Raw genomic sequence first — 24,942 nt, 5'->3', positions numbered from 1 at the left:
GATATTCTTGTCTTTTCACCTGACTGGAATACCCATGTATCTCACATCAGATCTGTTCTTAGAATCCTCAGGGAGAATCATCTCTCCGTTAAATTTGAGAAATGTGTGTTTGTAGTTCAAGAGAGTCCCTATCTTGGGTACATTCTTACTGCCACATTCATTTAAAATGGATCCCAGTAAGGTTCAAGCTATCCAAGACTGGGTAAGACATCCTCCTTAAAGGCACTTCAACACTTTTTAGGATTCGACAATTGTATTGTGAATTCATAAAGAATTTTTCTGTTATCGCTAAGCCCCTTACTGATTTAACTAAGAAAGGGTCTGATCTTGTCAACTGGTCACTGGAGGCCTGTCAGGCCTTTAAGACTTTAAAAAATTGTTTTCAAGTGGCCCCACTCTTGGTTCAGCCTAATCCTGAGGAACCTTTTGAGGTGGATGCCTCGGAGGATGGTGTGGGGGTCATTCTTTCCCAGGGGTCTTCCAACCTTCACAAATTTAAGACCGTGTGCCTTCTTCTCTCGCAAGTTCTGTCCTTCGGAGAGAAATTACGACATTGGAAACCTGCGAGTTACTGGCCATAAAATGGGCATTTGAAGAACGGATGCATTTTTTTTAGAAGGGGCTAAACACTGTATTACGGTCCTCACTGATCATCAGAATTTTTAGTGTTTCTTGAGGCGGCTAAATGCCTAAATCTTAGGCAGGCTAGGTGGGCTAAATTTTTTACTCGTTTTAACTTCTCTGTTACTTTCAGGCCAGGAATTAAAAATATTAAAGCAGATGCCTTGTCCTGAGTTTTAATGCCATCCAACCAGGGCCGTCTTTACCAAGGGGCAAAAGGGGCAGCTGCCCCGGGCCCAGTTGCTCCTGGGGGGCCCAAGGCAGCTGCCTCTTGAGCCCTGCTAGCTACTGCCCCTGGGTGTCAAGCTGTCTGTGTACTTTAACGTTGTGATCTAGGACCTTAATGACATCATCACCATGTGACCAGTAACCTAGCAATTACTGGTCACATGGCTATGAGGTCATCACAGGTGCTAGCAGAAGTGTTGCAGAAGTTAACTGGAGCTTTTTTGTGTGAAGATTACATCAGAAAAAGGTGACAGGGGCTGTTATGTTAATAAACTGTAAACTACTGTATAGTGGGGTGCTGTATATTGTGTGGGGGCCTGTATATTGTGTGGAACTGTATACTGTGTGGTGGGCTGTATACTGTGTGGGGCTGTATACTGTGTGGGGCTGTATACTGTGGGGGCTGTATACGGTGTGGTGGGCTGTATACTGTGTGGGGGGGCTGTATGCTGTGTGGGGGGGCTGTATACTGTGTGGGGGTCTGTATACTGTGTGGGAGCCTGTATACTGTGTGGGAGGCTGTATACTGTGTGGGGGTCTGTATACTGTGTGGGGGGGCTGTATACTGTGTGGGGGTCTGTATACTGTGTGGGGGTCTGTATACTGTGTGGTGGGCCTGTATAGTGTGGGGGGGCCTGTATAGTGCGGAGGGGCCTGTATAGTGTGGGGGGCTGTATATTGTGGAGTGCTATACTGCTGTACTGTATACTGTGGGGGTCTGTATACTGTGGGTGCGGTATAGTGTGGAGTGCTATACTGCTGTACTGTATAGTGTGGGGGGCTGTATCGTGTATAGTTTGGGGTGCTGTATACAGTGAGGTGTTGTATACTGTGGGGTGCTGTATACTGTGGGCTGCTATACTGCTCTACTATATACTGTGGGGTACTGTATAGTGTGGGGTGCTATACTGCATACTGTGTGGTGCTGTATACTATAGGGTGCTATACTGCATACTGTGGGGTGCTGGGGTGCACTGTAACACTACGGTGAGCCGAGCCCTGGTCTCCTTCCTGCAGAGTGGTGCCCACTTCCAGCCTGAGCCCAGCTGCCCAGAACACTGATCCTGAGCGGCTGGAGTCTTCAGAACTGGAAGTATTTACAGTCATTCACTGTACTCTACCAGATGTGTGGATTTTTTGTGTGTGTGTTGTGGTGGAGGACGTGATTGCCTGCTAAGGTGTGGGAAGGCGGGATCCAGGGGGCCCAAGTAAATTTTTGCCCAGGGTCCAATCAATATTAAAGACGGCCCTGCATCCAACCTCCTGACACTCCTCCTGAACCCATCTTACCGGGAAGCATCTTTGTGGCAGCGATATCCTCGGATCTTTCCTCTGAAATTCAACGAGCTCAGCAACTTGCTCCTCCACAAACTCCTTCAGATAAGTTGTTCATTCCTGAGCATTTTCGTTTTTGTTTTATGGGTAGGGATGAGCGAACTCGAACTGTATAGTTCGGGTTCGTACCGAATTTTGGGGTGTCCGTGACACGGACCCGAACCCGGACATTTTCGTAAAAGTTCGGGTTCGGTGTTCGTCGCTTTCTTGGCGCTTTTTGAAAGGCTGCAAAGCAGCCAATCAACAAGCGCCATACTACTTGCCCCAAGAGGCCGTCACAGCCATGCCTACTATTGGCATGGCTGTGATTGGTCAGAGCACCATGTGACCCAGCCTCTATTTAAGCTGGAGTCACATAGCGCCGCCCGTCACTCTGCTCTGATTAGCGTAGGGAGAGGTTGCGGCTGCGACAGTAGGGCGAGATTAGGCAGATTAACTCCTCCAAAGGACTTGATTAATCGATCGATCTGCAGCTGTGCATCATTGAGCTGCTGAAATTCAAATGCTCACTGTTTTTAGGCTGCCCAGACCGTTTGTCAGTCACTTTTTTCTGGGGTGATCGGCGGCCATTTTGTGTCTTGTGCGGTGCTGCGACCAAGTGCATCCAAGCTGCGACCAAGTGCATTTAACCCTCAATGGTGTGGTTGTTTTTTGGCTAAAGCCTACATCAGGGTGAAGCTGTCACACCAAGTGCATTTAACCAGCAATAGTCTGTTAATTTTTTGGCCATATACTAAATCAGGGGCAAGCTGCGCCCGTCACCAAGTGCATTTAACCAGCAATAGTCTGTTCATTTTTTGGCCATATACTACATCAGGGGCAAGCTGCGCCCGTCACCAAGTGCATTTAACCCTCAGTAGTGTGGTTGGTCAAGCTGTGACACCAAGTGCATTTAACCAGCAATAGTCTGTTCATTTTTTGGCCATATACTACATCAGGGGCAAGCTGCGCCCGTCACCAAGTGCATTTAACCCTCAGTAGTGTGGTTGGTCAAGCTGTCACACCAAGTGCATTTAACCAGCAATAGTCTGTTCATTTTTTGGCCATATACTACATCAGGGGCAAGCTGCGCCTGTCACCAAGTGCATTTAACCCTCAATGGTGTGGTTGTTTTTTGGCTAAAGCCTACATCAGGGTGAAGCTGTCACACCAAGTGCATTTAACCAGCAATAGTCTGTTCATTTTTTGGCCATATACTACATCAGGGGCAAGCTGCGCCCGTCACCAAGTGCATTTAACCCTCAGTAGTGTGGTTGGTCAAGCTGTCACACCAAGTGCATTTAACCAGCAATAGTGTGGTTATTTTTTGGCCATATCCCAGTCTAATTCTGTCACTAAATCCATACCGGTCACCCAGCGCCTAAATACTAGGCCTCAAATTTATATCCCGCTAAATCTGTCGTTACCGCTGTACTGTTGTGGCTGGGCAAGTTATTTAGTGTCCGTCAAAGCACATTTTTTGTTCTGGGTTGAAATACAATTCCCAATTTAGCAATTTCATAATTTAGTGGTTTCTGCTATATCAGAGCTATTTGAAATCTATCCCTAAAAGGGTATATAATATTCAAGGTGCACATAGGGTCATTCAGAATAACTTCACACACACGCTACTGTGCATTTCCAAGTCTAATTCTGTCACTAAATCCATACCGGTCACCCAGCGCCTAAATACTAGGCCTCAAATTTATATCCCGCTAAATCTGTCGTTACCGCTGTCCTGTTGTGGATGGGCAAGTTATTTAGTGTCCGTCAAAGCACATTTTTTGTTCTGGGTTGAAATACAATTCCCAATTTAGCAATTTCATAATTTAGTGGTTTCTGCTATATCAGAGCTATTTGAAATCTATCCCTAAAAGGGTATATAATATTCAAGGTGCACATAGGGTCATTCAGAATAACTTCACACACACGCTACTGTGCATTTCCAAGTCTAATTCTGTCACTAAATCCATACCGGTCACCCAGCGCCTAAATACTAGGCCTCAAATTTATATCCCGCTAAATCTGTCGTTACCGCTGTCCTGTTGTGGATGGGCAAGTTATTTAGTGTCCGTCAAAGCACATTTTTTGTTCTGGGTTGAAATACAATTCCCAATTTAGCAATTTCATAATTTAGTGGTTTCTGCTATATCAGAGCTATTTGAATTCTATCCCTAAAAGGGTATATAATATTCAAGGTGCACATAGGGTCATTCAGAATAACTTCACACACACGCTACTGTGCATTTCCAAGTCTAATTCTGTCACTAAATCCATACCGGTCACCCAGCGCCTAAATAGTAGGCCTCAAATTTATATCCCGCTAAATCTGTCGTTACCGCTGTCCTGTTGTGGATGGGCAAGTTATTTAGTGTCCGCCAAAGCACATTTTTTGTTCTGGGTTGAAATACAATTCCCAATTTAGCAATTTCATAATTTAGTGGTTTCTGCTATATCAGACATATTTGAAATCTATCCCTAAAAGGGTATATAATATTCAAGGTGCACATAGGGTCATTCAGAATAACTTCACACACACGCTACTGTGCATTTCCAAGTCTAATTCTGTCACTAAATCCATACCGGTCACCCAGCGCCTAAATACTAGGCCTCAAATTTATATCCCGCTGAATTTGAATACAATACATTCAAATATTTTTGTTGTTGTGGTGAACCATAACAATGAGGAAAACATCTAGTAAGGGACGCGGACGTGGACATGGTCGTGGTGGTGTTAGTGGACCCTCTGGTGCTGGGAGAGGACGTGGCCGTTCTGCCACATCCACACGTCCTAGTGTACCAACTACCTCAGGTCCCAGTAGCCGCCAGAATTTACAGCGATATATGGTGGGGCCCAATGCCGTTCTAAGGATGGTAAGGCCTGAGCAGGTACAGGCATTAGTCAATTGGGTGGCCGACAGTGGATCCAGCACGTTCACATTATCTCCCACCCAGTCTTCTGCAGAAAGCGCACAGATGGCGCCTGAAAACCAACCCCATCAGTCTGTCACATCACCCCCATGCATACCAGGGAAACTGTCTCAGCCTCAAGTTATGCAGCAGTCTCTTATGCTGTTTGAAGACTCCGCTGGCAGGGTTTCCCAAGGGCATCCACCTAGCCCTTCCCCAGCGGTTAAAGACATAGAATGCACTGACGCACAACCACTTATGTTTCCTGATGATGAGGACATGGGAATACCACCTCAGCATGTCTCTGATGATGACGAAACACAGGTGCCAACTGCTGCGTCTTTCTGCAGTGTGCAGACTGAACAGGAGGTCAGGGATCAAGACTGGGTGGAAGACGATGCAGGGGACGATGAGGTCCTAGACCCCACATGGAATGAAGGTCGTGCCACTGACTTTCACAGTTCGGAGGAAGAGGCAGTGGTGAGACCGAGCCAACAGCGTAGCAAAAGAGGGAGCAGTGGGCAGAAGCAGAACACCCGCCGCCAAGAGACTCCGCCTGCTACTGACCGCCGCCATCTGGGACCGAGCACCCCAAAGGCAGCTTCAAGGAGTTCCCTGGCATGGCACTTCTTCAAACAATGTGCTGACGACAAGACCCGAGTGGTTTACACGCTGTGCCATCAGAGCCTGAAGCGAGGCATTAACGTTCTGAACCTGAGCACAACCTGCATGACCAGGCACCTGCATGCAAAGCATGAACTGCAGTGGAGTAAACACCTTAAAACCAAGGAAGTCACTCAGGCTCCCCCTGCTACCTCTTCTGCTGCTGCCGCCTCGGCCTCTTCCTCTGCCTCTGGAGGAACGTTGGCACCTGCCGCCCAGCAAACAGGGGATGTACCACCACCACCACCTCCGTCACCAAGCGTCTCAACTATGTCACACGGCAGCGTTCAGCTCTCCATCTCACAAACATTTGAGAGAAAGCGTAAATTCCCACCTAGCCACCCTCGATCCCTGGCCCTGAATGCCAGCATTTCTAAACTACTGGCCTATGAAATGCTGTCATTTAGGCTGGTGGACACAGACAGCTTCAAACAGCTCATGTCGCTTGCTGTCCCACAGTATGTTGTTCCCAGCCGCCACTACTTCTCCAAGAGAGCCGTGCCTTCCCTGCACAACCAAGTATCCGATAAAATCAAGTGTGCACTGCGCAACGCCATCTGTAGCAAGGTCCACCTAACCACAGATACGTGGACCAGTAAGCACAGCCAGGGACGCTATATCTCCCTAACTGCACACTGGGTAAATGTAGTGGCAGCTGGGCCCCAGGCGGAGAGCTGTTTAGCGCACGTCCTTCCGCCGCCAAGGATCGCAGGGCAACATTCTTTGCCTTCCTGTTGCCACCTCCTCCTTCTCGGCTTCCTCCTCCTCTTCTTCCACCTGCTCATCCAGTCAGCCACACACCTTCACCACCAACTTCAGCACAGCCCGGGGTAAACGTCAGCAGGCCTTTCTGAAACTCATATGTTTGGGGGACAGGCCCCACACCGCACAGGAGTTGTGGCGTGGTATAGAACAACAGACCGACGAGTGGTTGCTGCCGGTGAGCCTCAAGCCCGGCCTGGTGGTGTGTGATAATGGGCGAAATCTCGTTGCAGCTCTGGGACTAGCCAATTTGACGCACATCCCTTGCTTGGCGCATGTGCTGGATTTGGTGGTGCAGAAGTTCATTCACAACTACCCCGACATGTCAGAGCTGCTGCATAAAGTGCGGGCCGTCTGTTCGCGCTTCCGGCGTTCACATCCTGCTGCTGCTCGCCTGTCTGCGCTACAGCGTAACTTCGGCCTTCCCGCTCACCGCCTCATATGCGACGTGCCCACCAGGTGGAACTCCACCTTGCACATGCTGGACAGACTGTGCGAGCAGCAGCAGGCCATAGTGGAGTTTCAGCTGCAGCACGCACGGGTCAGTCGCACTACAGAACAGCACCACTTCACCACCAATGACTGGGCCTCCATGCGAGACCTGTGTGCCCTGTTGCGCTGTTTCGAGTACTCCACCAACATGGCCAGTGGCGATGACGCCGTTATCAGCGTTACAATACCACTTCTATGTCTCCTTGAGAAAACACTTAGGGCGATGATGGAAGAGGAGGTGGCCCAGGAGGAGGAGGAGGAGGAGGAAGAGAGGTCATTTTTAGCACTTTCAGGCCAGTCTCTTCGAAGTGACTCAGAGGGAGGTTTTTGGCAACAGCAGAGGCCAGGTACAAATGTGGCCAGACAGGGCCCACTACTGGAGGACGAGGACGAGGATGAGGAGGTGGAGGAGGATGAGGATGAAGCATGGTCACAGCGGGGTGGCACCCAACGCAGCTCGGGTCCATCACTGGTGCGTGGCTGGGGGGAAAGGCAGGACAATGACGATAAGCCTCCCACAGAGGACAGCTTGTCCTTACCCCTGGGCAGCCTGGCACACATGAGCGACTACATGCTGCAGTGCCTGCGCAACGACAGCAGAGTTGCCCACATTTTAACCTGTGCGGACTACTGGGTTGCCACCCTGCTGGATCCACGCTACAAAGACAATGTGCCCACCTTACTTCCTGCACTGGAGCGTGATAGGAAGATGCGCGAGTACAAGCGCACGTTGGTAGACGCGCTACTGAGAGCATTCCCAAATGTCACAGGGGAACAAGTGGAAGCCCAAGGCCAAGGCACAGGAGGAGCAAGAGGTCGCCAAGGCAGCTGTGTCACGGCCAGCTCCTCTGAGGGCAGGGTTAGCATGGCAGAGATTTGGAAAACTTTTGTCAACACGCCACAGCTAACTGCACCACCACCTGATACGCAACGTGTTAGCAGGAGGCAGCATTTCACTAACATGGTGGAACAGTACGTGTGCACACCCCTCCACGTACTGACTGATGGTTCGGCCCCATTCAACTTCTGGGTCTCTAAATTGTCCACGTGGCCAGAGCTAGCCTTTTATGCCTTGGAGGTGCTGGCCTGCCCGGCGGCCAGCGTTTTGTCTGAACGTGTATTCAGCACGGCAGGGGGCGTCATTACAGACAAACGCAGCCGCCTGTCTACAGCCAATGTGGACAAGCTGACGTTCATAAAAATGAACCAGGCATGGATCCCACAGGACCTGTCCGTCCCTTGTCCAGATTAGACATTAACTACCTCCCCATAACCATATATTATTGGACTCCAGGGCACTTCCTCATTCAATCCTATTTTTATTTTCATTTTACCATTATATTGCGAGGCTACCCAAAGTTGACTGAACCTCTCCTCTGTCTGGGTGCCGGGGCCTAAATATATGCCAATGGACTGTTCCAATGTTGGGTGACGTGAAGCCTGATTCTCTGCTATGACATGCAGACTAATTCTCTGCTGACATGAAGACAGATTCTCTGTTACGGGACCTCTCTCCTCTGCCTGGGTGCTGGGCCTAAATATCTGACAATGGACTGTTGCAGTGGTGGCTGACGTGAAGCCTGATTTTCTGCTATGACATGCAGACTGATTCTCTGCTGACATGAAGCCAGATCCTCTGTTACGGGACCTCTCTCCTCTGCCTGTGTGCTGGGCCTAAATATATGCCAATGGACTGTTGCAGTGGTGGCTGACGTGAAGCCTCATTCTCTGCTATGACATGCAGACTAATTCTCTGCTGACATGAAGCCAGATTGTCTGTTACGGGACCTCTCTCCTCTGCCTGGGTGCTGGGCCTAAATTTATGACAATGGACTCTTACAGTGGTGGGTGACGTGAAGCCTGATTCTCTGCTATGACATGAAGACTGATTCTCTGCTGACATGAAGCCAGATTGTCTGTTACGGGACCTCTCTCCTCTGCCTGGGTGCTGGGCCTAAATATATGCCAATGGACTGTTGCAGTGGTGGCTGACGTGAAGCCTCATTCTCTGCTATGACATGCAGACTAATTCTCTGCTGACATGAAGCCAGATTGTCTGTTACGGGACCTCTCTCCTCTGCCTGGGTGCTGGGCCTAAATTTATGAAAATGGACTCTTACAGTGGTGGGTGACGTGAAGCCTGATTCTCTGCTATGATATGAAGACTGATTCTCTGCTGACATGAAGCCAGATTGTCTGTTACGGGACCTCTCTCCTCTGCCTGGGTGCTGGGCCTAAATTTATGACAATGGACTGTTGCAGTGGTGGCTGACGTGAAGCCTGATTCTCTGCTATGACATGCAGACTGATTCTCTGCTGACATGAAGCCAGATCCTCTGTTACGGGACCTCTCTCCTCTGCCTGGGTGCTGGGCCTAAATTTATGAAAATGGACTCTTACAGTGGTGGGTGACGTGAAGCCTGATTCTCTGCTATGACATGCAGACTAATTTCTCTGCTGACATGAAGCCAGATTGTCTGTTACGGGACCTCTCTCCTCTGCCTGTGTGCTGGGCCTAAATATATGCCAATGGACTGTTGCAGTGGTGGCTGACGTGAAGCCTCATTCTCTGCTATGACATGCAGACTAATTCTCTGCTGACATGAAGCCAGATTGTCTGTTACGGGACCTCTCTCCTCTGCCTGGGTGCTGGGCCTAAATTTATGAAAATGGACTCTTACAGTGGTGGGTGACGTGAAGCCTGATTCTCTGCTGACATGAAGCCAGATTGTCTGTTACGGGACCTCTCTCCTCTGCCTGGGTGCTGGGCCTAAATTTATGAAAATGGACTCTTACAGTGGTGGGTGACGTGAAGCCTGATTCTCTGCTATGACATGAAGACTGATTCTCTGCTGACATGAAGCCAGATTGTCTGTTACGGGACCTCTCTCCTCTGCCTGGGTGCTGGGCCTAAATTTATGAAAATGGACTCTTACAGTGGTGGCTGACGTGAAGCCTGATTCTCTGCTATGACATGAAGACTGATTCTCTGCTGACATGAAGCCAGATTGTCTGTTACGGGACCTCTCTCCTCTGCCTGGGTGCTGGGCCTAAATTTATGACAATGGACTGTTGCAGTGGTGGCTGACGTGAAGCCTGATTCTCTGCTATGACATGCAGACTGATTCTCTGCTGACATGAAGCCAGATCCTCTGTTACGGGACCTCTCTCCTCTGCCTGGGTGCTGGGCCTAAATTTATGAAAATGGACTCTTACAGTGGTGGGTGACGTGAAGCCTGATTCTCTGCTATGACATGCAGACTAATTCTCTGCTGACATGAAGCCAGATTGTCTGTTACGGGACCTCTCTCCTCTACCTGTGTGCTGGGCCTAAATATATGCCAATGGACTGTTGCAGTGGTGGCTGACGTGAAGCCTCATTCTCTGCTATGACATGCAGACTGATTCTCTGCTGACATGAAGCCAGATCCTCTGTTACGGGACCTCTCTCCTCTGCCTGGGTGCTGGGCCTAAATTTATGAAAATGGACTCTTACAGTGGTGGGTGACGTGAAGCCTGATTCTCTGCTATGACATGAAGACTGATTCTCTGCTATGACATGCAGACTGATTCTCTGCTATGACATGCAGACTGATTCTCTGCTGACATGAAGCCAGATCCTCTGTTACGGGACCTCTCTCCTCTGCCTGGGTGCTGGGCCTAAATATCTGACAATGGACTGTTGCATTGGTGGCTGACGTGAAGCCTGATTCTCTGCTATGACATGCAGACTGATTCTCTGCTGACATGAAGCCAGATCCTCTGTTACGGGACCTCTCTCCTCTGCCTGGGTGCTGGGCCTAAATTTATGAAAATGGACTGTTGCAGTGGTGGGTGACGTGAAGCCCGATTCTCTGCTATGATATGAAGACTGATTCTCTGCTGACATGAAGCCAGATTCTCTGTTACGGGACCTCTCTCCTCTGCCTGGGTGCCGGGGCCTAAATATCTGAGAATGGACTGTTCCAGTGGTGGGTGACGGGAAGCCAGATTCTCTGCTATGGGACCTCTCTCCAATTGATTTTGGTTAATTTTTATTTATTTAATTTTTATTTTAATTCATTTCCCTATCCACATTTGTTTGCAGGGGATTTACCTACATGTTGCTGCCTTTTGCAGCCCTCTAGCCCTTTCCTGGGCTGTTTTACAGCCGTTTTAGTGCCGAAAAGTTCGGGTCCCCATTGACTTCAATGGGGTTCGGGTTCGGGACGAAGTTCGGATCGGGTTCGGATCCCGAACCCGAACATTTTCGGGAAGTTCGGCCGAACTTCTCGAACCCGAACATCCAGGTGTTCGCTCAACTCTACTTATGGGTGAGTGTCATGACTCTGTTCTGTGTGGTCATCCAGGCATCGCTGCCACTAAAGAATTGCTGCTGAGGTCCTTCTGGTGGTCTACTTTGTCTAAGGATGTACAATCTTATGTTTTGGCTTGTGAGGTTTGTGCCAGATCTAAGACCCAGAGAACACATCCCGCTGGTGAACTACAACCACTACCCATTCCGTGCAAACCATGGTCACACATTTCCATGGATTTTATTTCTGACCTGCCCCCCTCTGAGGGGAAGTCAGTGGTTTGGGTAGTGGTTGACCGTTTTAGCAAGATGGTGCATTTTGTTCCTTTAAGTAAGCTCCCTGATGTGAAAACCTTAGCATCCTTGTTTATTGCACATGTGGTACGCCTGCATGGTGTCCCTGAAAACATTGTCTCTGATAGGGGCGCTCAGTTTGTTTCTGGATTCTGGAGAGCTTTTTTGTCAAAGATGCGACATCTCTTTATCCTTTTCGTCTGCTTTTCATCCAGAGACTAATGGGCAGACGGAACTGTTAAATCAGGCAGTAGAACTTTTCCTGAGGTGTTATGTATCGCACAATCAGCTTTTATGGGTGAGATATCTCCCGTTGGCAGAGTTTGCCATCAACAATCGGGTAAATTAGTCCACTGGAGTATCTCCTTTTTTTTTGTATTGGTTTTCATCCTCGTTTTAGCTCTAATTCCTCCGCGTTCTGACTCAACCCACAGGCAGATGATTTGACCTCTAGACTGTGCACAGTTCAAGCGAACCTGAAAAAGGCCAAGGAGTTTCAGTGTAGACATGTCAATAAGAAACGTTCCAAGGGAGTAAGTTTCGTACTCAGCGATAAAGTATGGTCGTCCACAACGCTTGTTGGTCCGGTGGCCTCTCGGAAAAGGGGGTTACTGTAACGGGGCGCCGAAGGCGCACTCTGTCTCCCATCAGCCGCAGGCCTGCTGCTTAGCTTCGGGAGCGAGGATCTGTGCTTGGCCTCGTTCACAGGGTGGCTTTGCTAGCTGGGAGGCTCCCTGCTCCTAGGTCTGCCTTGAGCGCCGAGCTGATCACTTGGTGTTCGACTTGTCTGTCTGTCAGTCCTCATTATAAATACAGGCGGCCTGCTGGCTACAGGTTGCCTGTGATTTTGGTCTCTAGGGCTGTGTGTCCTATTATCATTGCTTCCTACTTGACCTCTGGTATTGACCTTGTTTGTTTCCTGACCTCGCTTTGCCCGCTCCCTTGGTACCTACGCTATCTCTCGGATTTGACCTCGGCTCGTTCTCGGATTTTGTCTCCTGCCTCATCCCTTGTATTGACGTGACCTCCCGGACCGACCTCGGCTAGTTGACCCGCCATTGCCTTTCCCATCACTGGGTACTGTTGTCTTATCTACCTCCCTGTCTATCCGTTGCCTTAGTCTTGTGTACCGCCTTCTGCCTTGGCTGTCTGTTCCTCTCTTTCTCTGTTCACTCTGCTCTACACTTACGTAGATCAGGGACCGTCGCCCAGTTGCGCCCCGTCACCTAGGGTGGGTGGTGCAAGTAGGCATGGACAGGGTTGAGGGTGGCAGTTTAGGGGTGCACTTCCTCTCTACCTTCCTTACCCGTGACAGTAGCTCTTCCCACAAGTCTGTGCTGTAAATCAATTTAAAGCTTGGATACAAACTCAGCTTCAGTTTCAACTGGTACCTCGGATCAGACGCAGAGTTCAGATCCAAGTTTAAAAAAATGGTTTTCCAGTTTACATATCAAATCCAAAAGTAATTCAACGAGCGAATAACCCGCTTCCCTTCATCGGAGGCTGTACATTTTAATGCTGTACGGAGACAGATCTCCGTACAGCATTAATTCCAAATTTTAAGCAAAACAAGTTCAGATCTAGCATACGAAGCTTGCTTTGTTCATCACTAGATGACATTTTCAAAATCTCATCTGCATGGTTTGGAAGCTTTCCATGCAGAAATTGTCAGCATGTCAATTGTTTGGGCTAATTTTCAGTGCAGATTTCACCCTTTGCAATACAAAGGGTGAGATCTGTGACACAATCTGCAAGTAAAATACCGTATTTTTCGCCCAATTAGACGCACCTAGGTTTTTGAGGAGGAAAATAAGAAAAAAAATATTTGAACCAAAAGGTGGGCTTTTGGTGGGCTTTGAACTAATGGTAGCCTGTGAATGACACTAATATGGGGGATCTGTGGATAACGCACTGTTATGGAGGATCTGTGGCTGACACTGTTATGGGCGTCTGTGGATGGCACTGTTATGGGGGTCTGTGGATGGCACTGTTATGGGGGTCTGTGGCTGACACTGTTATGGGGGCATCTGTGGATGGCACTGTTATTGGGGCGTCTGTGGATGGCACTGTTATGGGGGCATCTGTGGATGGCATGACACTGCTATGGGGGGATCTGTGGATGACAGATAAATAGCATCTTATTTTATGTGTCATCCACAGATCTCCCCCCATAACCGTGTCCCTGTGAATGACCCCCAATACAGGGGGTGGGGGCTGGCATCTACAGTAGTTTTGTAATGGCAGCAGGGCCCAGTGCAGTCATTGTATTCTATTGCACCGGGCCCCTCTCACTGTACGAATCGTATTTAACTGCAGGCAATGTTTAACTATAGAAAATCTTCAATCCAGCAGCCTGTACTTAGCACCATAGCAGGCAGGAGGCTGGGAGGGCGGGTACTGGCAGCGTAACTTACTATGTCACGTGCCCGCGTCGCCTGCTTCATTCAAAAAAGTGGGCAGAGCAGGAACGTGACGTAGTGAGTTACGCTGCCAGTGCCCGCCAGCCCAGCCTCCTACCTGCTACGGACGTAAGTACAGTTTAACTTTCAGAGGTCAGTCGCTAAAACGTAACTTTTAATAATTAATTAAATGTGGGTGAATGATCCTAACATTTATTAACACAAAACCCAGGTCATATTATGGTCCAGTGTGGACCCTTTCCCTATGGGTTGAATACTCTGGATTGGGGGTGTCGGACCGGACTTGTAACTGCTGTGGGACCCTCATTTAATACTGTCCCTGGCTGTTTGCCCGCATCTAACGCCTATGATACAACATAAATACCCCCTCCTCCAGAATTGGCTACTAAATGATTGTTTCTTGCTTCCTAAACCTATTCTTTGTGACAGCAGAACCTCATAATAGCTCTTTGCTGTATATAGTTGCTGCTCGACGCGTTTCTCAAGTTGCTATTCACTTGCAACTTAGTCATCAGGAGCAATGGAAGCGAAAGACAAACAAACAAACATGGAGCAGCTGCACGCGCTTCTGTATTAGCATGCAGCCACGTAGTCAGCGGCACTAGAATGGCCGTAGCGCGGCCGCCCCGTGCTCATCCTAAAGAAGAATTCACCACACCTCCTAGGCGGAAACCAGTACCGCAGGAACCAATCAACTGGGGACCGCGCCAGAGCCCTGGCACGCCCCCGTCCCGCCTACTCTGTCATTTGCTACGCATCATAGGTAAAACATTGTATCGGAATGACTATTAGCGGTTTCTACTATCAAACGCTAGAGACTGACATAGCAAATTATGTGGCAATTACGGGAAAGTGTATCAGAACGACTGATTTAGATTACAACTTTACAGGGAAACTGATATAACTGCTACACTGCTTGGGGAAACTGCATCATAGCGATGTAGCTCAAAGGAATGAAGGAAACGCGGTGTGTCCATGAATACAATATCCGACATGCACCCATCAATGTCTTAATGCAAGCCGTAAGTACAGGCTGCTGGATTGAAGATTTTCTATAGTTAAACATGCCTGCAGTTAGATACGATTAGTACAATCAGCGGGGCCTGATGCAATAGAATACAGTGACTGCACCGGGCCACGCTGCCATTACAAAACAAGATGCCAGCCCCCAGCCCCTCCTCCCTCCTAGCTGATACAACTCCGACCGCGCTGTGCAACATGCGGTCGGCGGTGTATCAGTGTAAACGGCAGCATTCGCCCCATAAGACGCACTGCCATTTCCCCCCTCCTGCGGCCGGCCCTGTCAGTATTTCAAAAATCGCGCGCCTCTGTTCATTCGGCGCAGGCGCTCTGATGTGAGGAGGCTCGTCTCCTCAGAACTCCCTCAGTGCGCCTGCGCCGATGACGTCTTCTCTTTCGGTGATGCCTGCGCCGAATGAACAGAGGCGCGCGATTTTTGAAATACTGACAGGGCCGGCCGGAGGAGGAGATCACGGCTGGCCCGGTCAATCAACACGACGAGGGGGCGGTTTTCTGCGGCGGCTACCAGCAAGTAGACGCCCTACTTGCTGGTAGAGACCGGATTTGCATATTATAAAACTTCGTTTTCTCAAGAAACGGCCGCATGAAAGTAAGTGACAACATTATATTCTCATATATCGCACTATAATGAATGTAACTAGCCAAAAAAAGGAAGGAAATATATATATATATATATTATATATATTAAAAACATTATTTCTCATTTTTCTATCTACTACTTGTATTGGTTTACAAACAATTGCACAGTGTGAACGTGGCTGAACACAGTGTGAACGTGGCTGTTCCTTTGGTTGTCAGATTGTAGCAGTATACTTCATCATTTTTGCTATTTAGATTTGCTTACAATGTAACCTGTGTCTTCTACAGAAGTATACAGTGTAACACCAGAAAGATGCACCAGTCCTCCTTATCCAGCACCTTATGCATTAAATGAGAAATCCTTCAAAAAACAGAATGAGGTATTGTATTCTTGGTCACGTTAATGTACATCTTTTAGATAACTTACCCTGCACACATATGCCTCACTCCAGAATAAGCTTTGAGGCCCCCATACACATTAATGTATTGTCGGTTGACATTCCAGTGTGTGTGTGGGGTGCTCTCAACTGTCCCCTGACAGATGATGTTGGGGTAGAGAAGTGATTGCTTTCCCTCCTCTGCCCACTGACTATACATACATGTTTGGCCAAGCCGAACATGTATGACTATGGGGGAGCTAGGAGGGATTAGGCAGAGATAGCTAATCAAAGTACAATGAGGAACAGAAGTATTTGAACACCCTGCAAGTTCTCCCACTTAGAAATCATGGAGGGGTCTGAAATTCACATTGTAGGTGCATTCCCACTCTGAGAGACAGAATGTAAAAAATAAATAAAAATAAGGAAATCACATTGTATGATTTTTAAAGAATGTATTTGACTTGCACTGCTGAACATAAGTATTTGAACACCTGAGAAAATCAGTGTTAATAGCAATTACAGAGGTCAAACGTTTCCTGTAGTTCTTGACCAGGTTTGCACATACTGCAACAGGGATTTTGGCCCACTCCTCCACAGAGATCTCCTCTAGATCTGTCAGGTTTGGGGGCTGTCGCTGAGCAACACAGAGTTTCAGCTCCCTCCAAAGAAGTTCTATAGAATTTAGGTCTGGAGACTGGCTAGGCCACTCCAGAACCTTGATATGCTTCTTACGGAGCCACTCCTTGGTTATCTGGCTGTGTGCTTCGGCTCGTTGTCATGTTGGAAGACTCAGCCACGACCCATCTTCAATGCTCTGACTGAGGGAAGGAGGTTGTTGCTCAAAATCGCACAATAAATGGCCCCATTTATCCTCTCCTTAATACAATGCAGTCGTCCTGTCCACTTTGCAGAAAAGCACCCTCAAAGCATGATGTTACCACCCCCATGCTTCACAGTAGGGATGGTGTTCTTGGGATGCAACTCATCCTTCTTTTTCCTCCAAACACGACGAGTGAAGTTTAGACCAAAAAGTTCTACTTTGGTCTCATCTGACCACATTACTTTCTCGCATGCCTCCTCTGGATCATCCAGATGGTAATTGACAAACTTCAGACGGGCCTGGACATGTGATGACTTGAGCAGGGGAGCCTTCCGTGAAATGCATGATTTGAAACCATGACGGCATAGTGTTCTGCCGACAGTGACCTTTGAAACTGTGGTCCCAGCTCTCTTCATGTCATTGACCATCTCCTCCCTTGTAGTTCTGGTCTGATTCCTCCCCTTCCTTATCATCAGTGATACCCCACAAGGTGAGATCTTGCATGGAGCCCCATTCCGAGGGAGACTGACAGTCTTCTTTAGCCTCTTCCATTTTCTAACAATTTCTCCAACAGTTGATCTATTTTCACCAAGCTGCTTGGCAATTGCCCCATAGCCCTTTCCAGCCTTGTAGAAGTCCACAATTTTGTCTCTGGTCTCTTTTGACAGATCTTTGGTCTTGCCCTTGGTAGTAGTTGGCGTCTGACTGACTGTGGGGTGGACAGGTGTCTTTAAAGAGCTCAGACAGGTGCTACTAAGTTAGATTAATGATTGGAGTAGAGGTGGACTTTTTAAAGGCACAGTAACAGGTCTTTGAGAGCCACATTTCTTGCTGTTTCTCAGGTGTTCAAATACTTATGTTCAGCAGTGCAAGACAAATAAATTTTTTAACCTGTTTGGGACACGTGACGTACTGGTACGGCATGATGTCCCGGTACGGCATGTGTAGTTCCGATCACCGCCACGCGGCGGGCGGTGATTGGAACTGGGTGCCTGCTCAAATCATTGAGCAAGCACCCTGGGACACCCCCGTGTCGGTGATCACATCAAACCATAGGTCAATTCAATTCGTTTCCGGGTTGTTCAGGTCTCTGGGGAGAATGGTGATCGGTGGTGTGATAATACCTCTCAGGATCGGCTCTCATTGGCTGCAGGGGCGGGCAGGCCATTTAAATTATTGCAGCTGCACGGATCTCCAGAGCCAGCACCCCCATCTGTGCCCAGCACCCCCTTCACCAAGGTATTTAGGGAAAGGTTAGGGACAAGTTAGGATAGGCAGGGATATTCAGGGAAAGTTTAGTTGAAAAAATAAAACAAAAAGCTTGCCCCACTTCCCCCCCATAACTTTTTTGGGGGCACACACATTTTTTATTTTTCTGCGTACACTGACTGTGGCCGGCACTCTCAGCGTCTGGCCACTGTTAGCGCATCGCACACCCCACTGCTGATCAACTTCGGACGGTTGATCAACAAGATTGAATTCAATTTTATTTATTTTTTCACATTTTTGGTCCTTTTAAAAAAAAAAAAAAGTTTTGTCTGTTAGGTTAAGGGTAAGTCCGCGAACACCTGTGCCCCCACACACACACACACCAAATAAAGATTTCCACGCACGCACACACACACTCCCCCTATACACCCAGCTTGCCTCCGAGTCCGAGAGCCCCAGTGAGGACGAGGATGACCCCACTTTCCTTTTGTCATCCACGTCCTCTTCATCATCTAGCGATGATAATGAGCCCCCAAGGCGGCGGAGACGTCGCCAGGCGGAGCAAGGGGACCGCCATGCTAGGTACCCTGTGGCCCACACTAGTACGAGCAGCTCTGGGGCTCGTACTAGTTTTCTGGCCCACCAGTTAAGTCTATCGGAGCCCCCTACCAGTGAACTTGCATGGTGTACCCCAGAGCATTATGAGCACGCGATTCCTGATTTTGTAGGCCAACCAGGAATCCAGATTTCAGTGACCACTTTGTAAATCTGATGGTGGAGCAAACGAACCTGTACGCCCAACAGTTCGTTGCTCAACACCCGGGCTCCTTTTTGGCTAGGGCCGGTGGCTGGACTCCGGTCAGTGAAGCCGAGATGAGGAACGTTTTGGGGCCTCGTGCTGCACATGGGCCTAGTCCAAAAAACTAGTGTCAGGCATTACTGGAGTGGGGACGTCCTCTACCAGACCCTACTTTACAGTACGGCCCTGACACGCTCCCGGTTTGAAGCCATCCGTAAATGCCTTTTTTGGAGGCTTATGTACCTGGAAGGGAGGTCGTGGTTGATGAGTCTCTAATTGCTTTCAAGGGGAGACTCATTTTCCGCCAGTATGTTCCCTCTAAGCGGACGAGGTGTGGTGTGAAGCTGTACAAACTTTGTGAGAGTACCTCAGAGTACACTTACAAGTTTCGGGTGTACTAGGTGCGAGATTCCTGTATTCAACCCCCAGAATGTCCCCCCACTCTGGGTGTTAGCGGGAAACTTGTGTGGGACCTTATGCACCCATTGCTAGATAAGGGTTACCACCTGTACGTGGATAACTTTTATACTAGTATGCCCTTCTTCCAGTCCCTCGCCGCCAGATCCACGTCCACTTGTGGGACCGTGCGTAAAAATCAACACGGCCTCCCTACCCACCCCCTCCAGGTACCTATCCCCAGGGGTGAGACCCGTGCCATTACCAGTGGAAACCTGTTGCTGGTCAGATATAAGGACAAGAGGGTTGTCCTTGTACTGGCCACAATTCACGGTAACGGCATCCCCCCTGTCCCTGTGTGAGTGACCGCGGCAACGGTCCTCAAGCCCGATTGTATAGACGACTACAATTGGTTTATGGGAAGGAGTTGATCTCTCTGATCAAGTCCTCAAGCCATATAATGCCATACGCAAAACCCGGGCATGGTACAAAAAAGTTGCAGTCTACTTGGTACAGGTTGCCTTGTACAACTCTTTTGTGCTGTCCCGGAGCGCTAGGCAACACAGGGAAATTCCTTCAGTTCTATGAGGCAGTCCTCAAGGACCTGATCTTTTCTGACCGGGAAAGAGCAGGCCGGAGTACCTCGGAAACTGGAGGTGCCCGGATCGTCCCTGGCCAACACTTTCCAGGTGTGGTCCCCCATACTGGAAAGAAGGGACGGACCCAAAAAAGGTGCAGAGTGTGTAACAGGAGGGGGATACAGGAAGGACACCACCACTCAGTGTGACACGTGCCCCGATCATCCGGGCCTCTGCATTATTGGTTGCTTCAGGGAGTACCATACTTCCATGGAGTACTAAATTTATATTCCCCTTCCCCAATTTAGCCACTGACAATCGAAAAAATATATATAAATATGGTTCCCAGACTTGAGACACTAAAACAAACAAAAAATTATAGGTATCGCTGCGTCCGTAAGAATCAGGTGAACAATGTAAAAATAAAAAATAAACATGCAAAAAAATTTTGGGGGGTCACCTTACATCACAAATAGTGTAATAGCAAGCAATCAAAAGTCATATGCCCCCCAAAATAGTGCCAATAAAACCGTCCTCTCATCCTGCAAAAAATATGAGCCCCTACCTAAGATAATCGGCGAAAAAAAAATATATAACTGTACATGAAAAGCATATGGTTCTTAAGTGCCATCACTTGCACTTGCTGCCTTGGCAAGAGCCACAGTAAGTCAAGTTGGGTTTTGCTGCATGGTTTTTGGCCGTGAAGCAGTCTACCAACTGTCGACCGCATGGTTTATGGGCACTCAGAAGGTTTGCAGATCATTAACATTTTTCTCCCACATTTTTCTGTTTAGGATGAAAATCTGAATATTGTCATAATTGACATTGAAGAAGAAGATGAGGAATATATAGGGGATGACCAGCAGTGTAAAATGGAGGCACAGGTTCCTAGAGGTGTTAGTACAGGTGAGTGAGGTGAGGACTGTCATGCAGGTAGCTTTTCGGCGTTAGATTGTAATGTGCATCTTCAGTGTGATATTTTTCTCAGCCATATCCAAAACAAAAGACAGCAGTACAGGTAAAGTCTGTTTAAGGGTGCAGTTTGCATTGATTGCATTTTAATAATTTGGGCTGAAATTTATTTTTTTTTCCAATTATTCTAAAATGTTATCCATTTTTGCTCTACAGGGTTAAATTTCAGCCTATTTGCAGACTGTCACTGCACAGCTACGTGTAGCCCTTATATCTGAATTCCTGACAGACTTTAAACACTCATCTAAGCCATATTCTTAATAATTTGATTGATTAAATTGGAGCCTCTTACGTTACGCTAATCAATGCAATACTCTTCCTTACGCGGCTTTTATCTAGCGCTAGCAAAACAACAATAGAGCTGTCATACTGTTATTCCAATTCTCCACCTACCGCTATCATAAGGATTACCTTTCAGATCTTCCTCTCATAGCAGCAGTAAACTGACTGTAATCAGTAAATTGATTGCATATCTGTACAGGAGGTTTTAACACTCTGTGATGACTGTTACAGAAGAACAATATTTCGCATTGTACTGCCAAAATTAAAAAAGAAAAGCAACTAAAAATTCTTAACAAAAATGTTTTTTTATTTAAAGAATATTGAGTTAAAAAATAACTTTTTCTTATGGAAGTGCCACTTTAAATTGCTCCAGCTGCTTCTTTTACTAAGACTGACCTAAAAAAATGTTCACAGTAAAGATAGTTTCACACTAGTGCTAAACTGTCCTTCCAGGCTGTCCCAGTAGGAAAACAGCCTGCTGGAGCTCATCGCATTCATCATAGCTGGAAACTGCCAGAGCACCAACAGGACACATTGACTATAATGGAACCCATTGGGGATCTGGCCTGTTTCCGGCAAGCAGCAGTTTTTCTTTTTGGCTGAATCATGGCACTAATGCCAGAAAAAGGCCAGTTCTCCGCCGAGTCCCCTTATAGTCAATTAAATCTGTCAGGGAAAGGTAATGTCCGGCTATATCGTATATATCAATTAACTCTGGCAGGCTGTTCCTCTACCGGAACAGCCTGCCAGAACAGTTTAACGCTAGTGTGAAAATAACCTAAATGTGGGGCTGAGTGAGAAAAAAAAAACCATATCATGAAAATAAAGATGAAAAAATCACTTTCTGATCATAAAAAATTATAGCCATTTACAAATAGCTAAAATAGTCTGATTATTAAAGGGAACCCGTCACCTGGATTTTGGGTACAGAGCTGAGGACATGGGTTGCTAGATGGCCACTAGCACATCCGCAATACCCAGTCCCCATAGCTCTGTGTGCTTTTATTGTGTAAAAAAAAACGATTTGATACATATGCATATGTATCAAATCGGTTTTTTTACACAATAAAAGCACACAGAGCTATGGGGACTGGGTATTGCGGATGTGCTAGCGGTCATCTAGCAACCCATGTTCTCAGCTCTATACACAAAATTCGGTGATAGGTTCCCTTTAAGTTCCCAAATATGCCTGGTAATAAGGGGTTGCATGGCCAGGTCAAGATTATAAGTGCATACGGACGTCAGAGAATGGGAGTCCCCTTTGCACAAACCCTGCATTCTGGGAAACTTGATGGCCCTATATTACAAGGACACAGAATTCGTTTGAATGATCCCCATGTAATACTGCATTTCTGCTGGCCCACCATGACAAAATCAACTGCTTGTTGGGGCTTCTGCCTCTGGGAGCACATTCTGAAACCGGTATCATCCTTTAACATTTTTTATTTTCTTCCCACAGCCCTTGAAGACAGCGGACAGTCTTCGGGAATCAGTCCCCCTTCTATCCCAAAAAACAATGATTTTTACCAGAATTTTCTCCCAGGTGCTAACTATAACTCTGAAATGCAATTTGCTCAAAATCCAGATTTTCATTCTTTTCACTACAGACATGAACTGTATTTCCAAGATCCTGGAGTTAAACCCCAGCCAAAAGTGGGAAATAAACAGTACATTTGTACTGAATGTGGGAAGTGTTTTTCTCGAAATAACGATTTGGTTATGCATAAGAGATTGCATCGAGGGAAGGTTCCTCTTGTCTGTTCTGTGTGCGGCAAATGTTTTCCCAGTAATTCCCATCTTTTAATACATTTGAGAATTCATGCAGGAGAGAAGCCCTTTAGTTGTTTAGAATGTGACAAGCGTTTTAAGAGCAATTCTCATCTAGTGACTCACCTAAGGATCCACAGGGGAGAAAAGCCTTTCATCTGTCCGGACTGTGGAAAAAGCTTTAACGACAAATCCAACTTCGGAAGGCACAAGCGAATCCACACAGGCGAAAAACCGTTTACATGTAGCGAATGTGGAAAAGGCTTTAATCGCAAAGCCAATCTTCTAATTCATCAGAGAACCCACACTGGGGAAAAGCCCTTTGCCTGCTGTGATTGTGGGAAGCGGTACACCAGCAAAGCTGAACTGGTCCGACATAAAATTTTCCACATGGAAGGGAAACAGTTTTCATGTTTGGAGTGTGATGAAAAATGTAATGAGAAATCCAGTCTCCTCCTCCACCAGATGATTCACAAAGGAGAGAAGCCGTTTTCCTGTGCAGACTGTGGGAAATGTTTCGCCAACAACTCCCAGCTGGTAACACACGAGCGCATTCACAAAGGAGAGAAGCCATTTGTGTGTCAAGAATGTGGGAAAAGCTTTAATGACAAGTCAAATTTCATCAGACATAAGAAGATTCACACCGGGGAGAAGCCCTTTGCTTGTTTCGAGTGCGGCAAAGTCTTTAACCGGAGAGCAAATCTCTTGTTACATCAAAGAACTCACACAGGAGAGAAGCCATTTGCCTGCTCTCATTGCGGGAAGTGTTTCACAAGCAATTCAGGTCTCGTTGTACATCAAAGGCTTCACTATGTCTAACTGTTTTTATGAAAGATTTCGTAAAATAAAAAATCTCTTTGTACAATCTTAGGAGATTTGCCGGTTCTGGGAGGGAAGGGGGGCAAACTTGGCAAAAATCATATGGCAGCAGAGTTTCACATAAGACATTTCTTACCACTATCATCCATGAAGGAACTTTTCAGTTGGGGCCTAAAGTGTTAATTTTTTCACAATGCCTCTTGACAGTTTCTTGGCTTTAGGGATTAATACTTGCACTCAACCAGTATTAAAACTGATTATACAAATCTATTATCGGTAGATGACTTCTATAACGTGATTAGAAAGAATATGCTTGCCATGGATACAGCATATTTCTCTTCCTTACAAATGTTTTAAAGGGTATAATTATATTACAAATATGTCTCATTTTCACAATTTCAGTTATCCAAAGCCATTCGTGTGAGAGAAAATAAGTTTGTTTACAAGAATTTGCAGATTCTATATTGACAGGGAATGTCCCACAGGATTGGCGCATGGCAAATGTGGTGCCAATATTCAAAAAGGGTCCAAAAACAGAGCCTGGAAACTATAGGCCGGTAAGTTTAACATCTGTTGTGGGTAAACTGTTTGAAGGTTTTCTGAGAGATGCTATGTTAGAGCATCTTAACAGAAATAAGCAAATAACGCCATATCAGCATGGCTTCGTGAGGGATCGGTCATGTCAAACTAATTTAATCAGTATCTATGAGGAGGTAAGTTCTAGACGTGACAGCGGCGAATCAATGGATGTCGTGTATCTGGACTTCTCCAAAGCATTTGACACTGTACCACATAAAAGGTTAGTATATAAAATGAGAATGCTCGGCCTGGGAGAAAATGTCTGTCTGTGGGTAAGTAACTGGCTCAATGATAGAAAACAGAGGGTGGTTATTAATGGTACATACTCAGATTGGGTCACTGTCACTAGTGGAGTACCTCAGGGGTCAGTATTGGGCCCTATTCTCTTCAATATATTTATTAATGATCTTGTAGAAGGCTTGCATAGTAAAATATCAATTTTTGCAGATGACACTAAACTGTGTAAAGTAATTAACACTGAAGAGGACAGTATACTACTACAGAGGGATCTGGATAGATTGGTGGCAGATGAGGTTTAACACTGACAAATGTAAAGTTATGCACATGGGAAGGGATAATGCAAGTCACCCGTACATACTAAATGGTAAAACACTGGGTAACACTGACATGGAAAAGGATCTAGGAATTTTAATAAACAGCAAACTAAGCTGCAAAAACCAGTGTCAGGCAGCTGCTGCCAATGCCAATAAGATAATGGGTTGC

At 47.1% G+C, this 24,942-nt stretch overlaps 1 protein-coding gene across 1 annotated transcript in view; it reads left to right on the top strand.

The window, feature by feature from the left end:
* Positions 1 to 24,142, top strand: part of LOC122939794 (zinc finger protein 2-like) — a 47,600-nt gene extending 23,458 nt beyond the window's left edge. Inside the window, exons 7-9 of the mRNA XM_044295931.1 lie at positions 15,907 to 15,998; positions 20,595 to 20,706; positions 22,514 to 24,142. Of these exons, the coding sequence (XP_044151866.1) occupies positions 15,907 to 15,998; positions 20,595 to 20,706; positions 22,514 to 23,640 (1,331 nt within the window). The 3' untranslated portion in view covers positions 23,641 to 24,142. The remainder of the gene's footprint in view (positions 1 to 15,906; positions 15,999 to 20,594; positions 20,707 to 22,513) is intronic.
* The last annotated feature ends 800 nt before the right edge of the window (positions 24,143 to 24,942 follow it).

Source organism: Bufo gargarizans, chromosome 6, assembly GCF_014858855.1.
Source record: "Bufo gargarizans isolate SCDJY-AF-19 chromosome 6, ASM1485885v1, whole genome shotgun sequence".
NCBI classification, from domain to species: Eukaryota; Metazoa; Chordata; class Amphibia; order Anura; family Bufonidae; genus Bufo; species Bufo gargarizans.
Note: the sequence above shows the minus strand (reverse complement) of the source record. Positions and strands in the feature narration are given on the sequence as shown.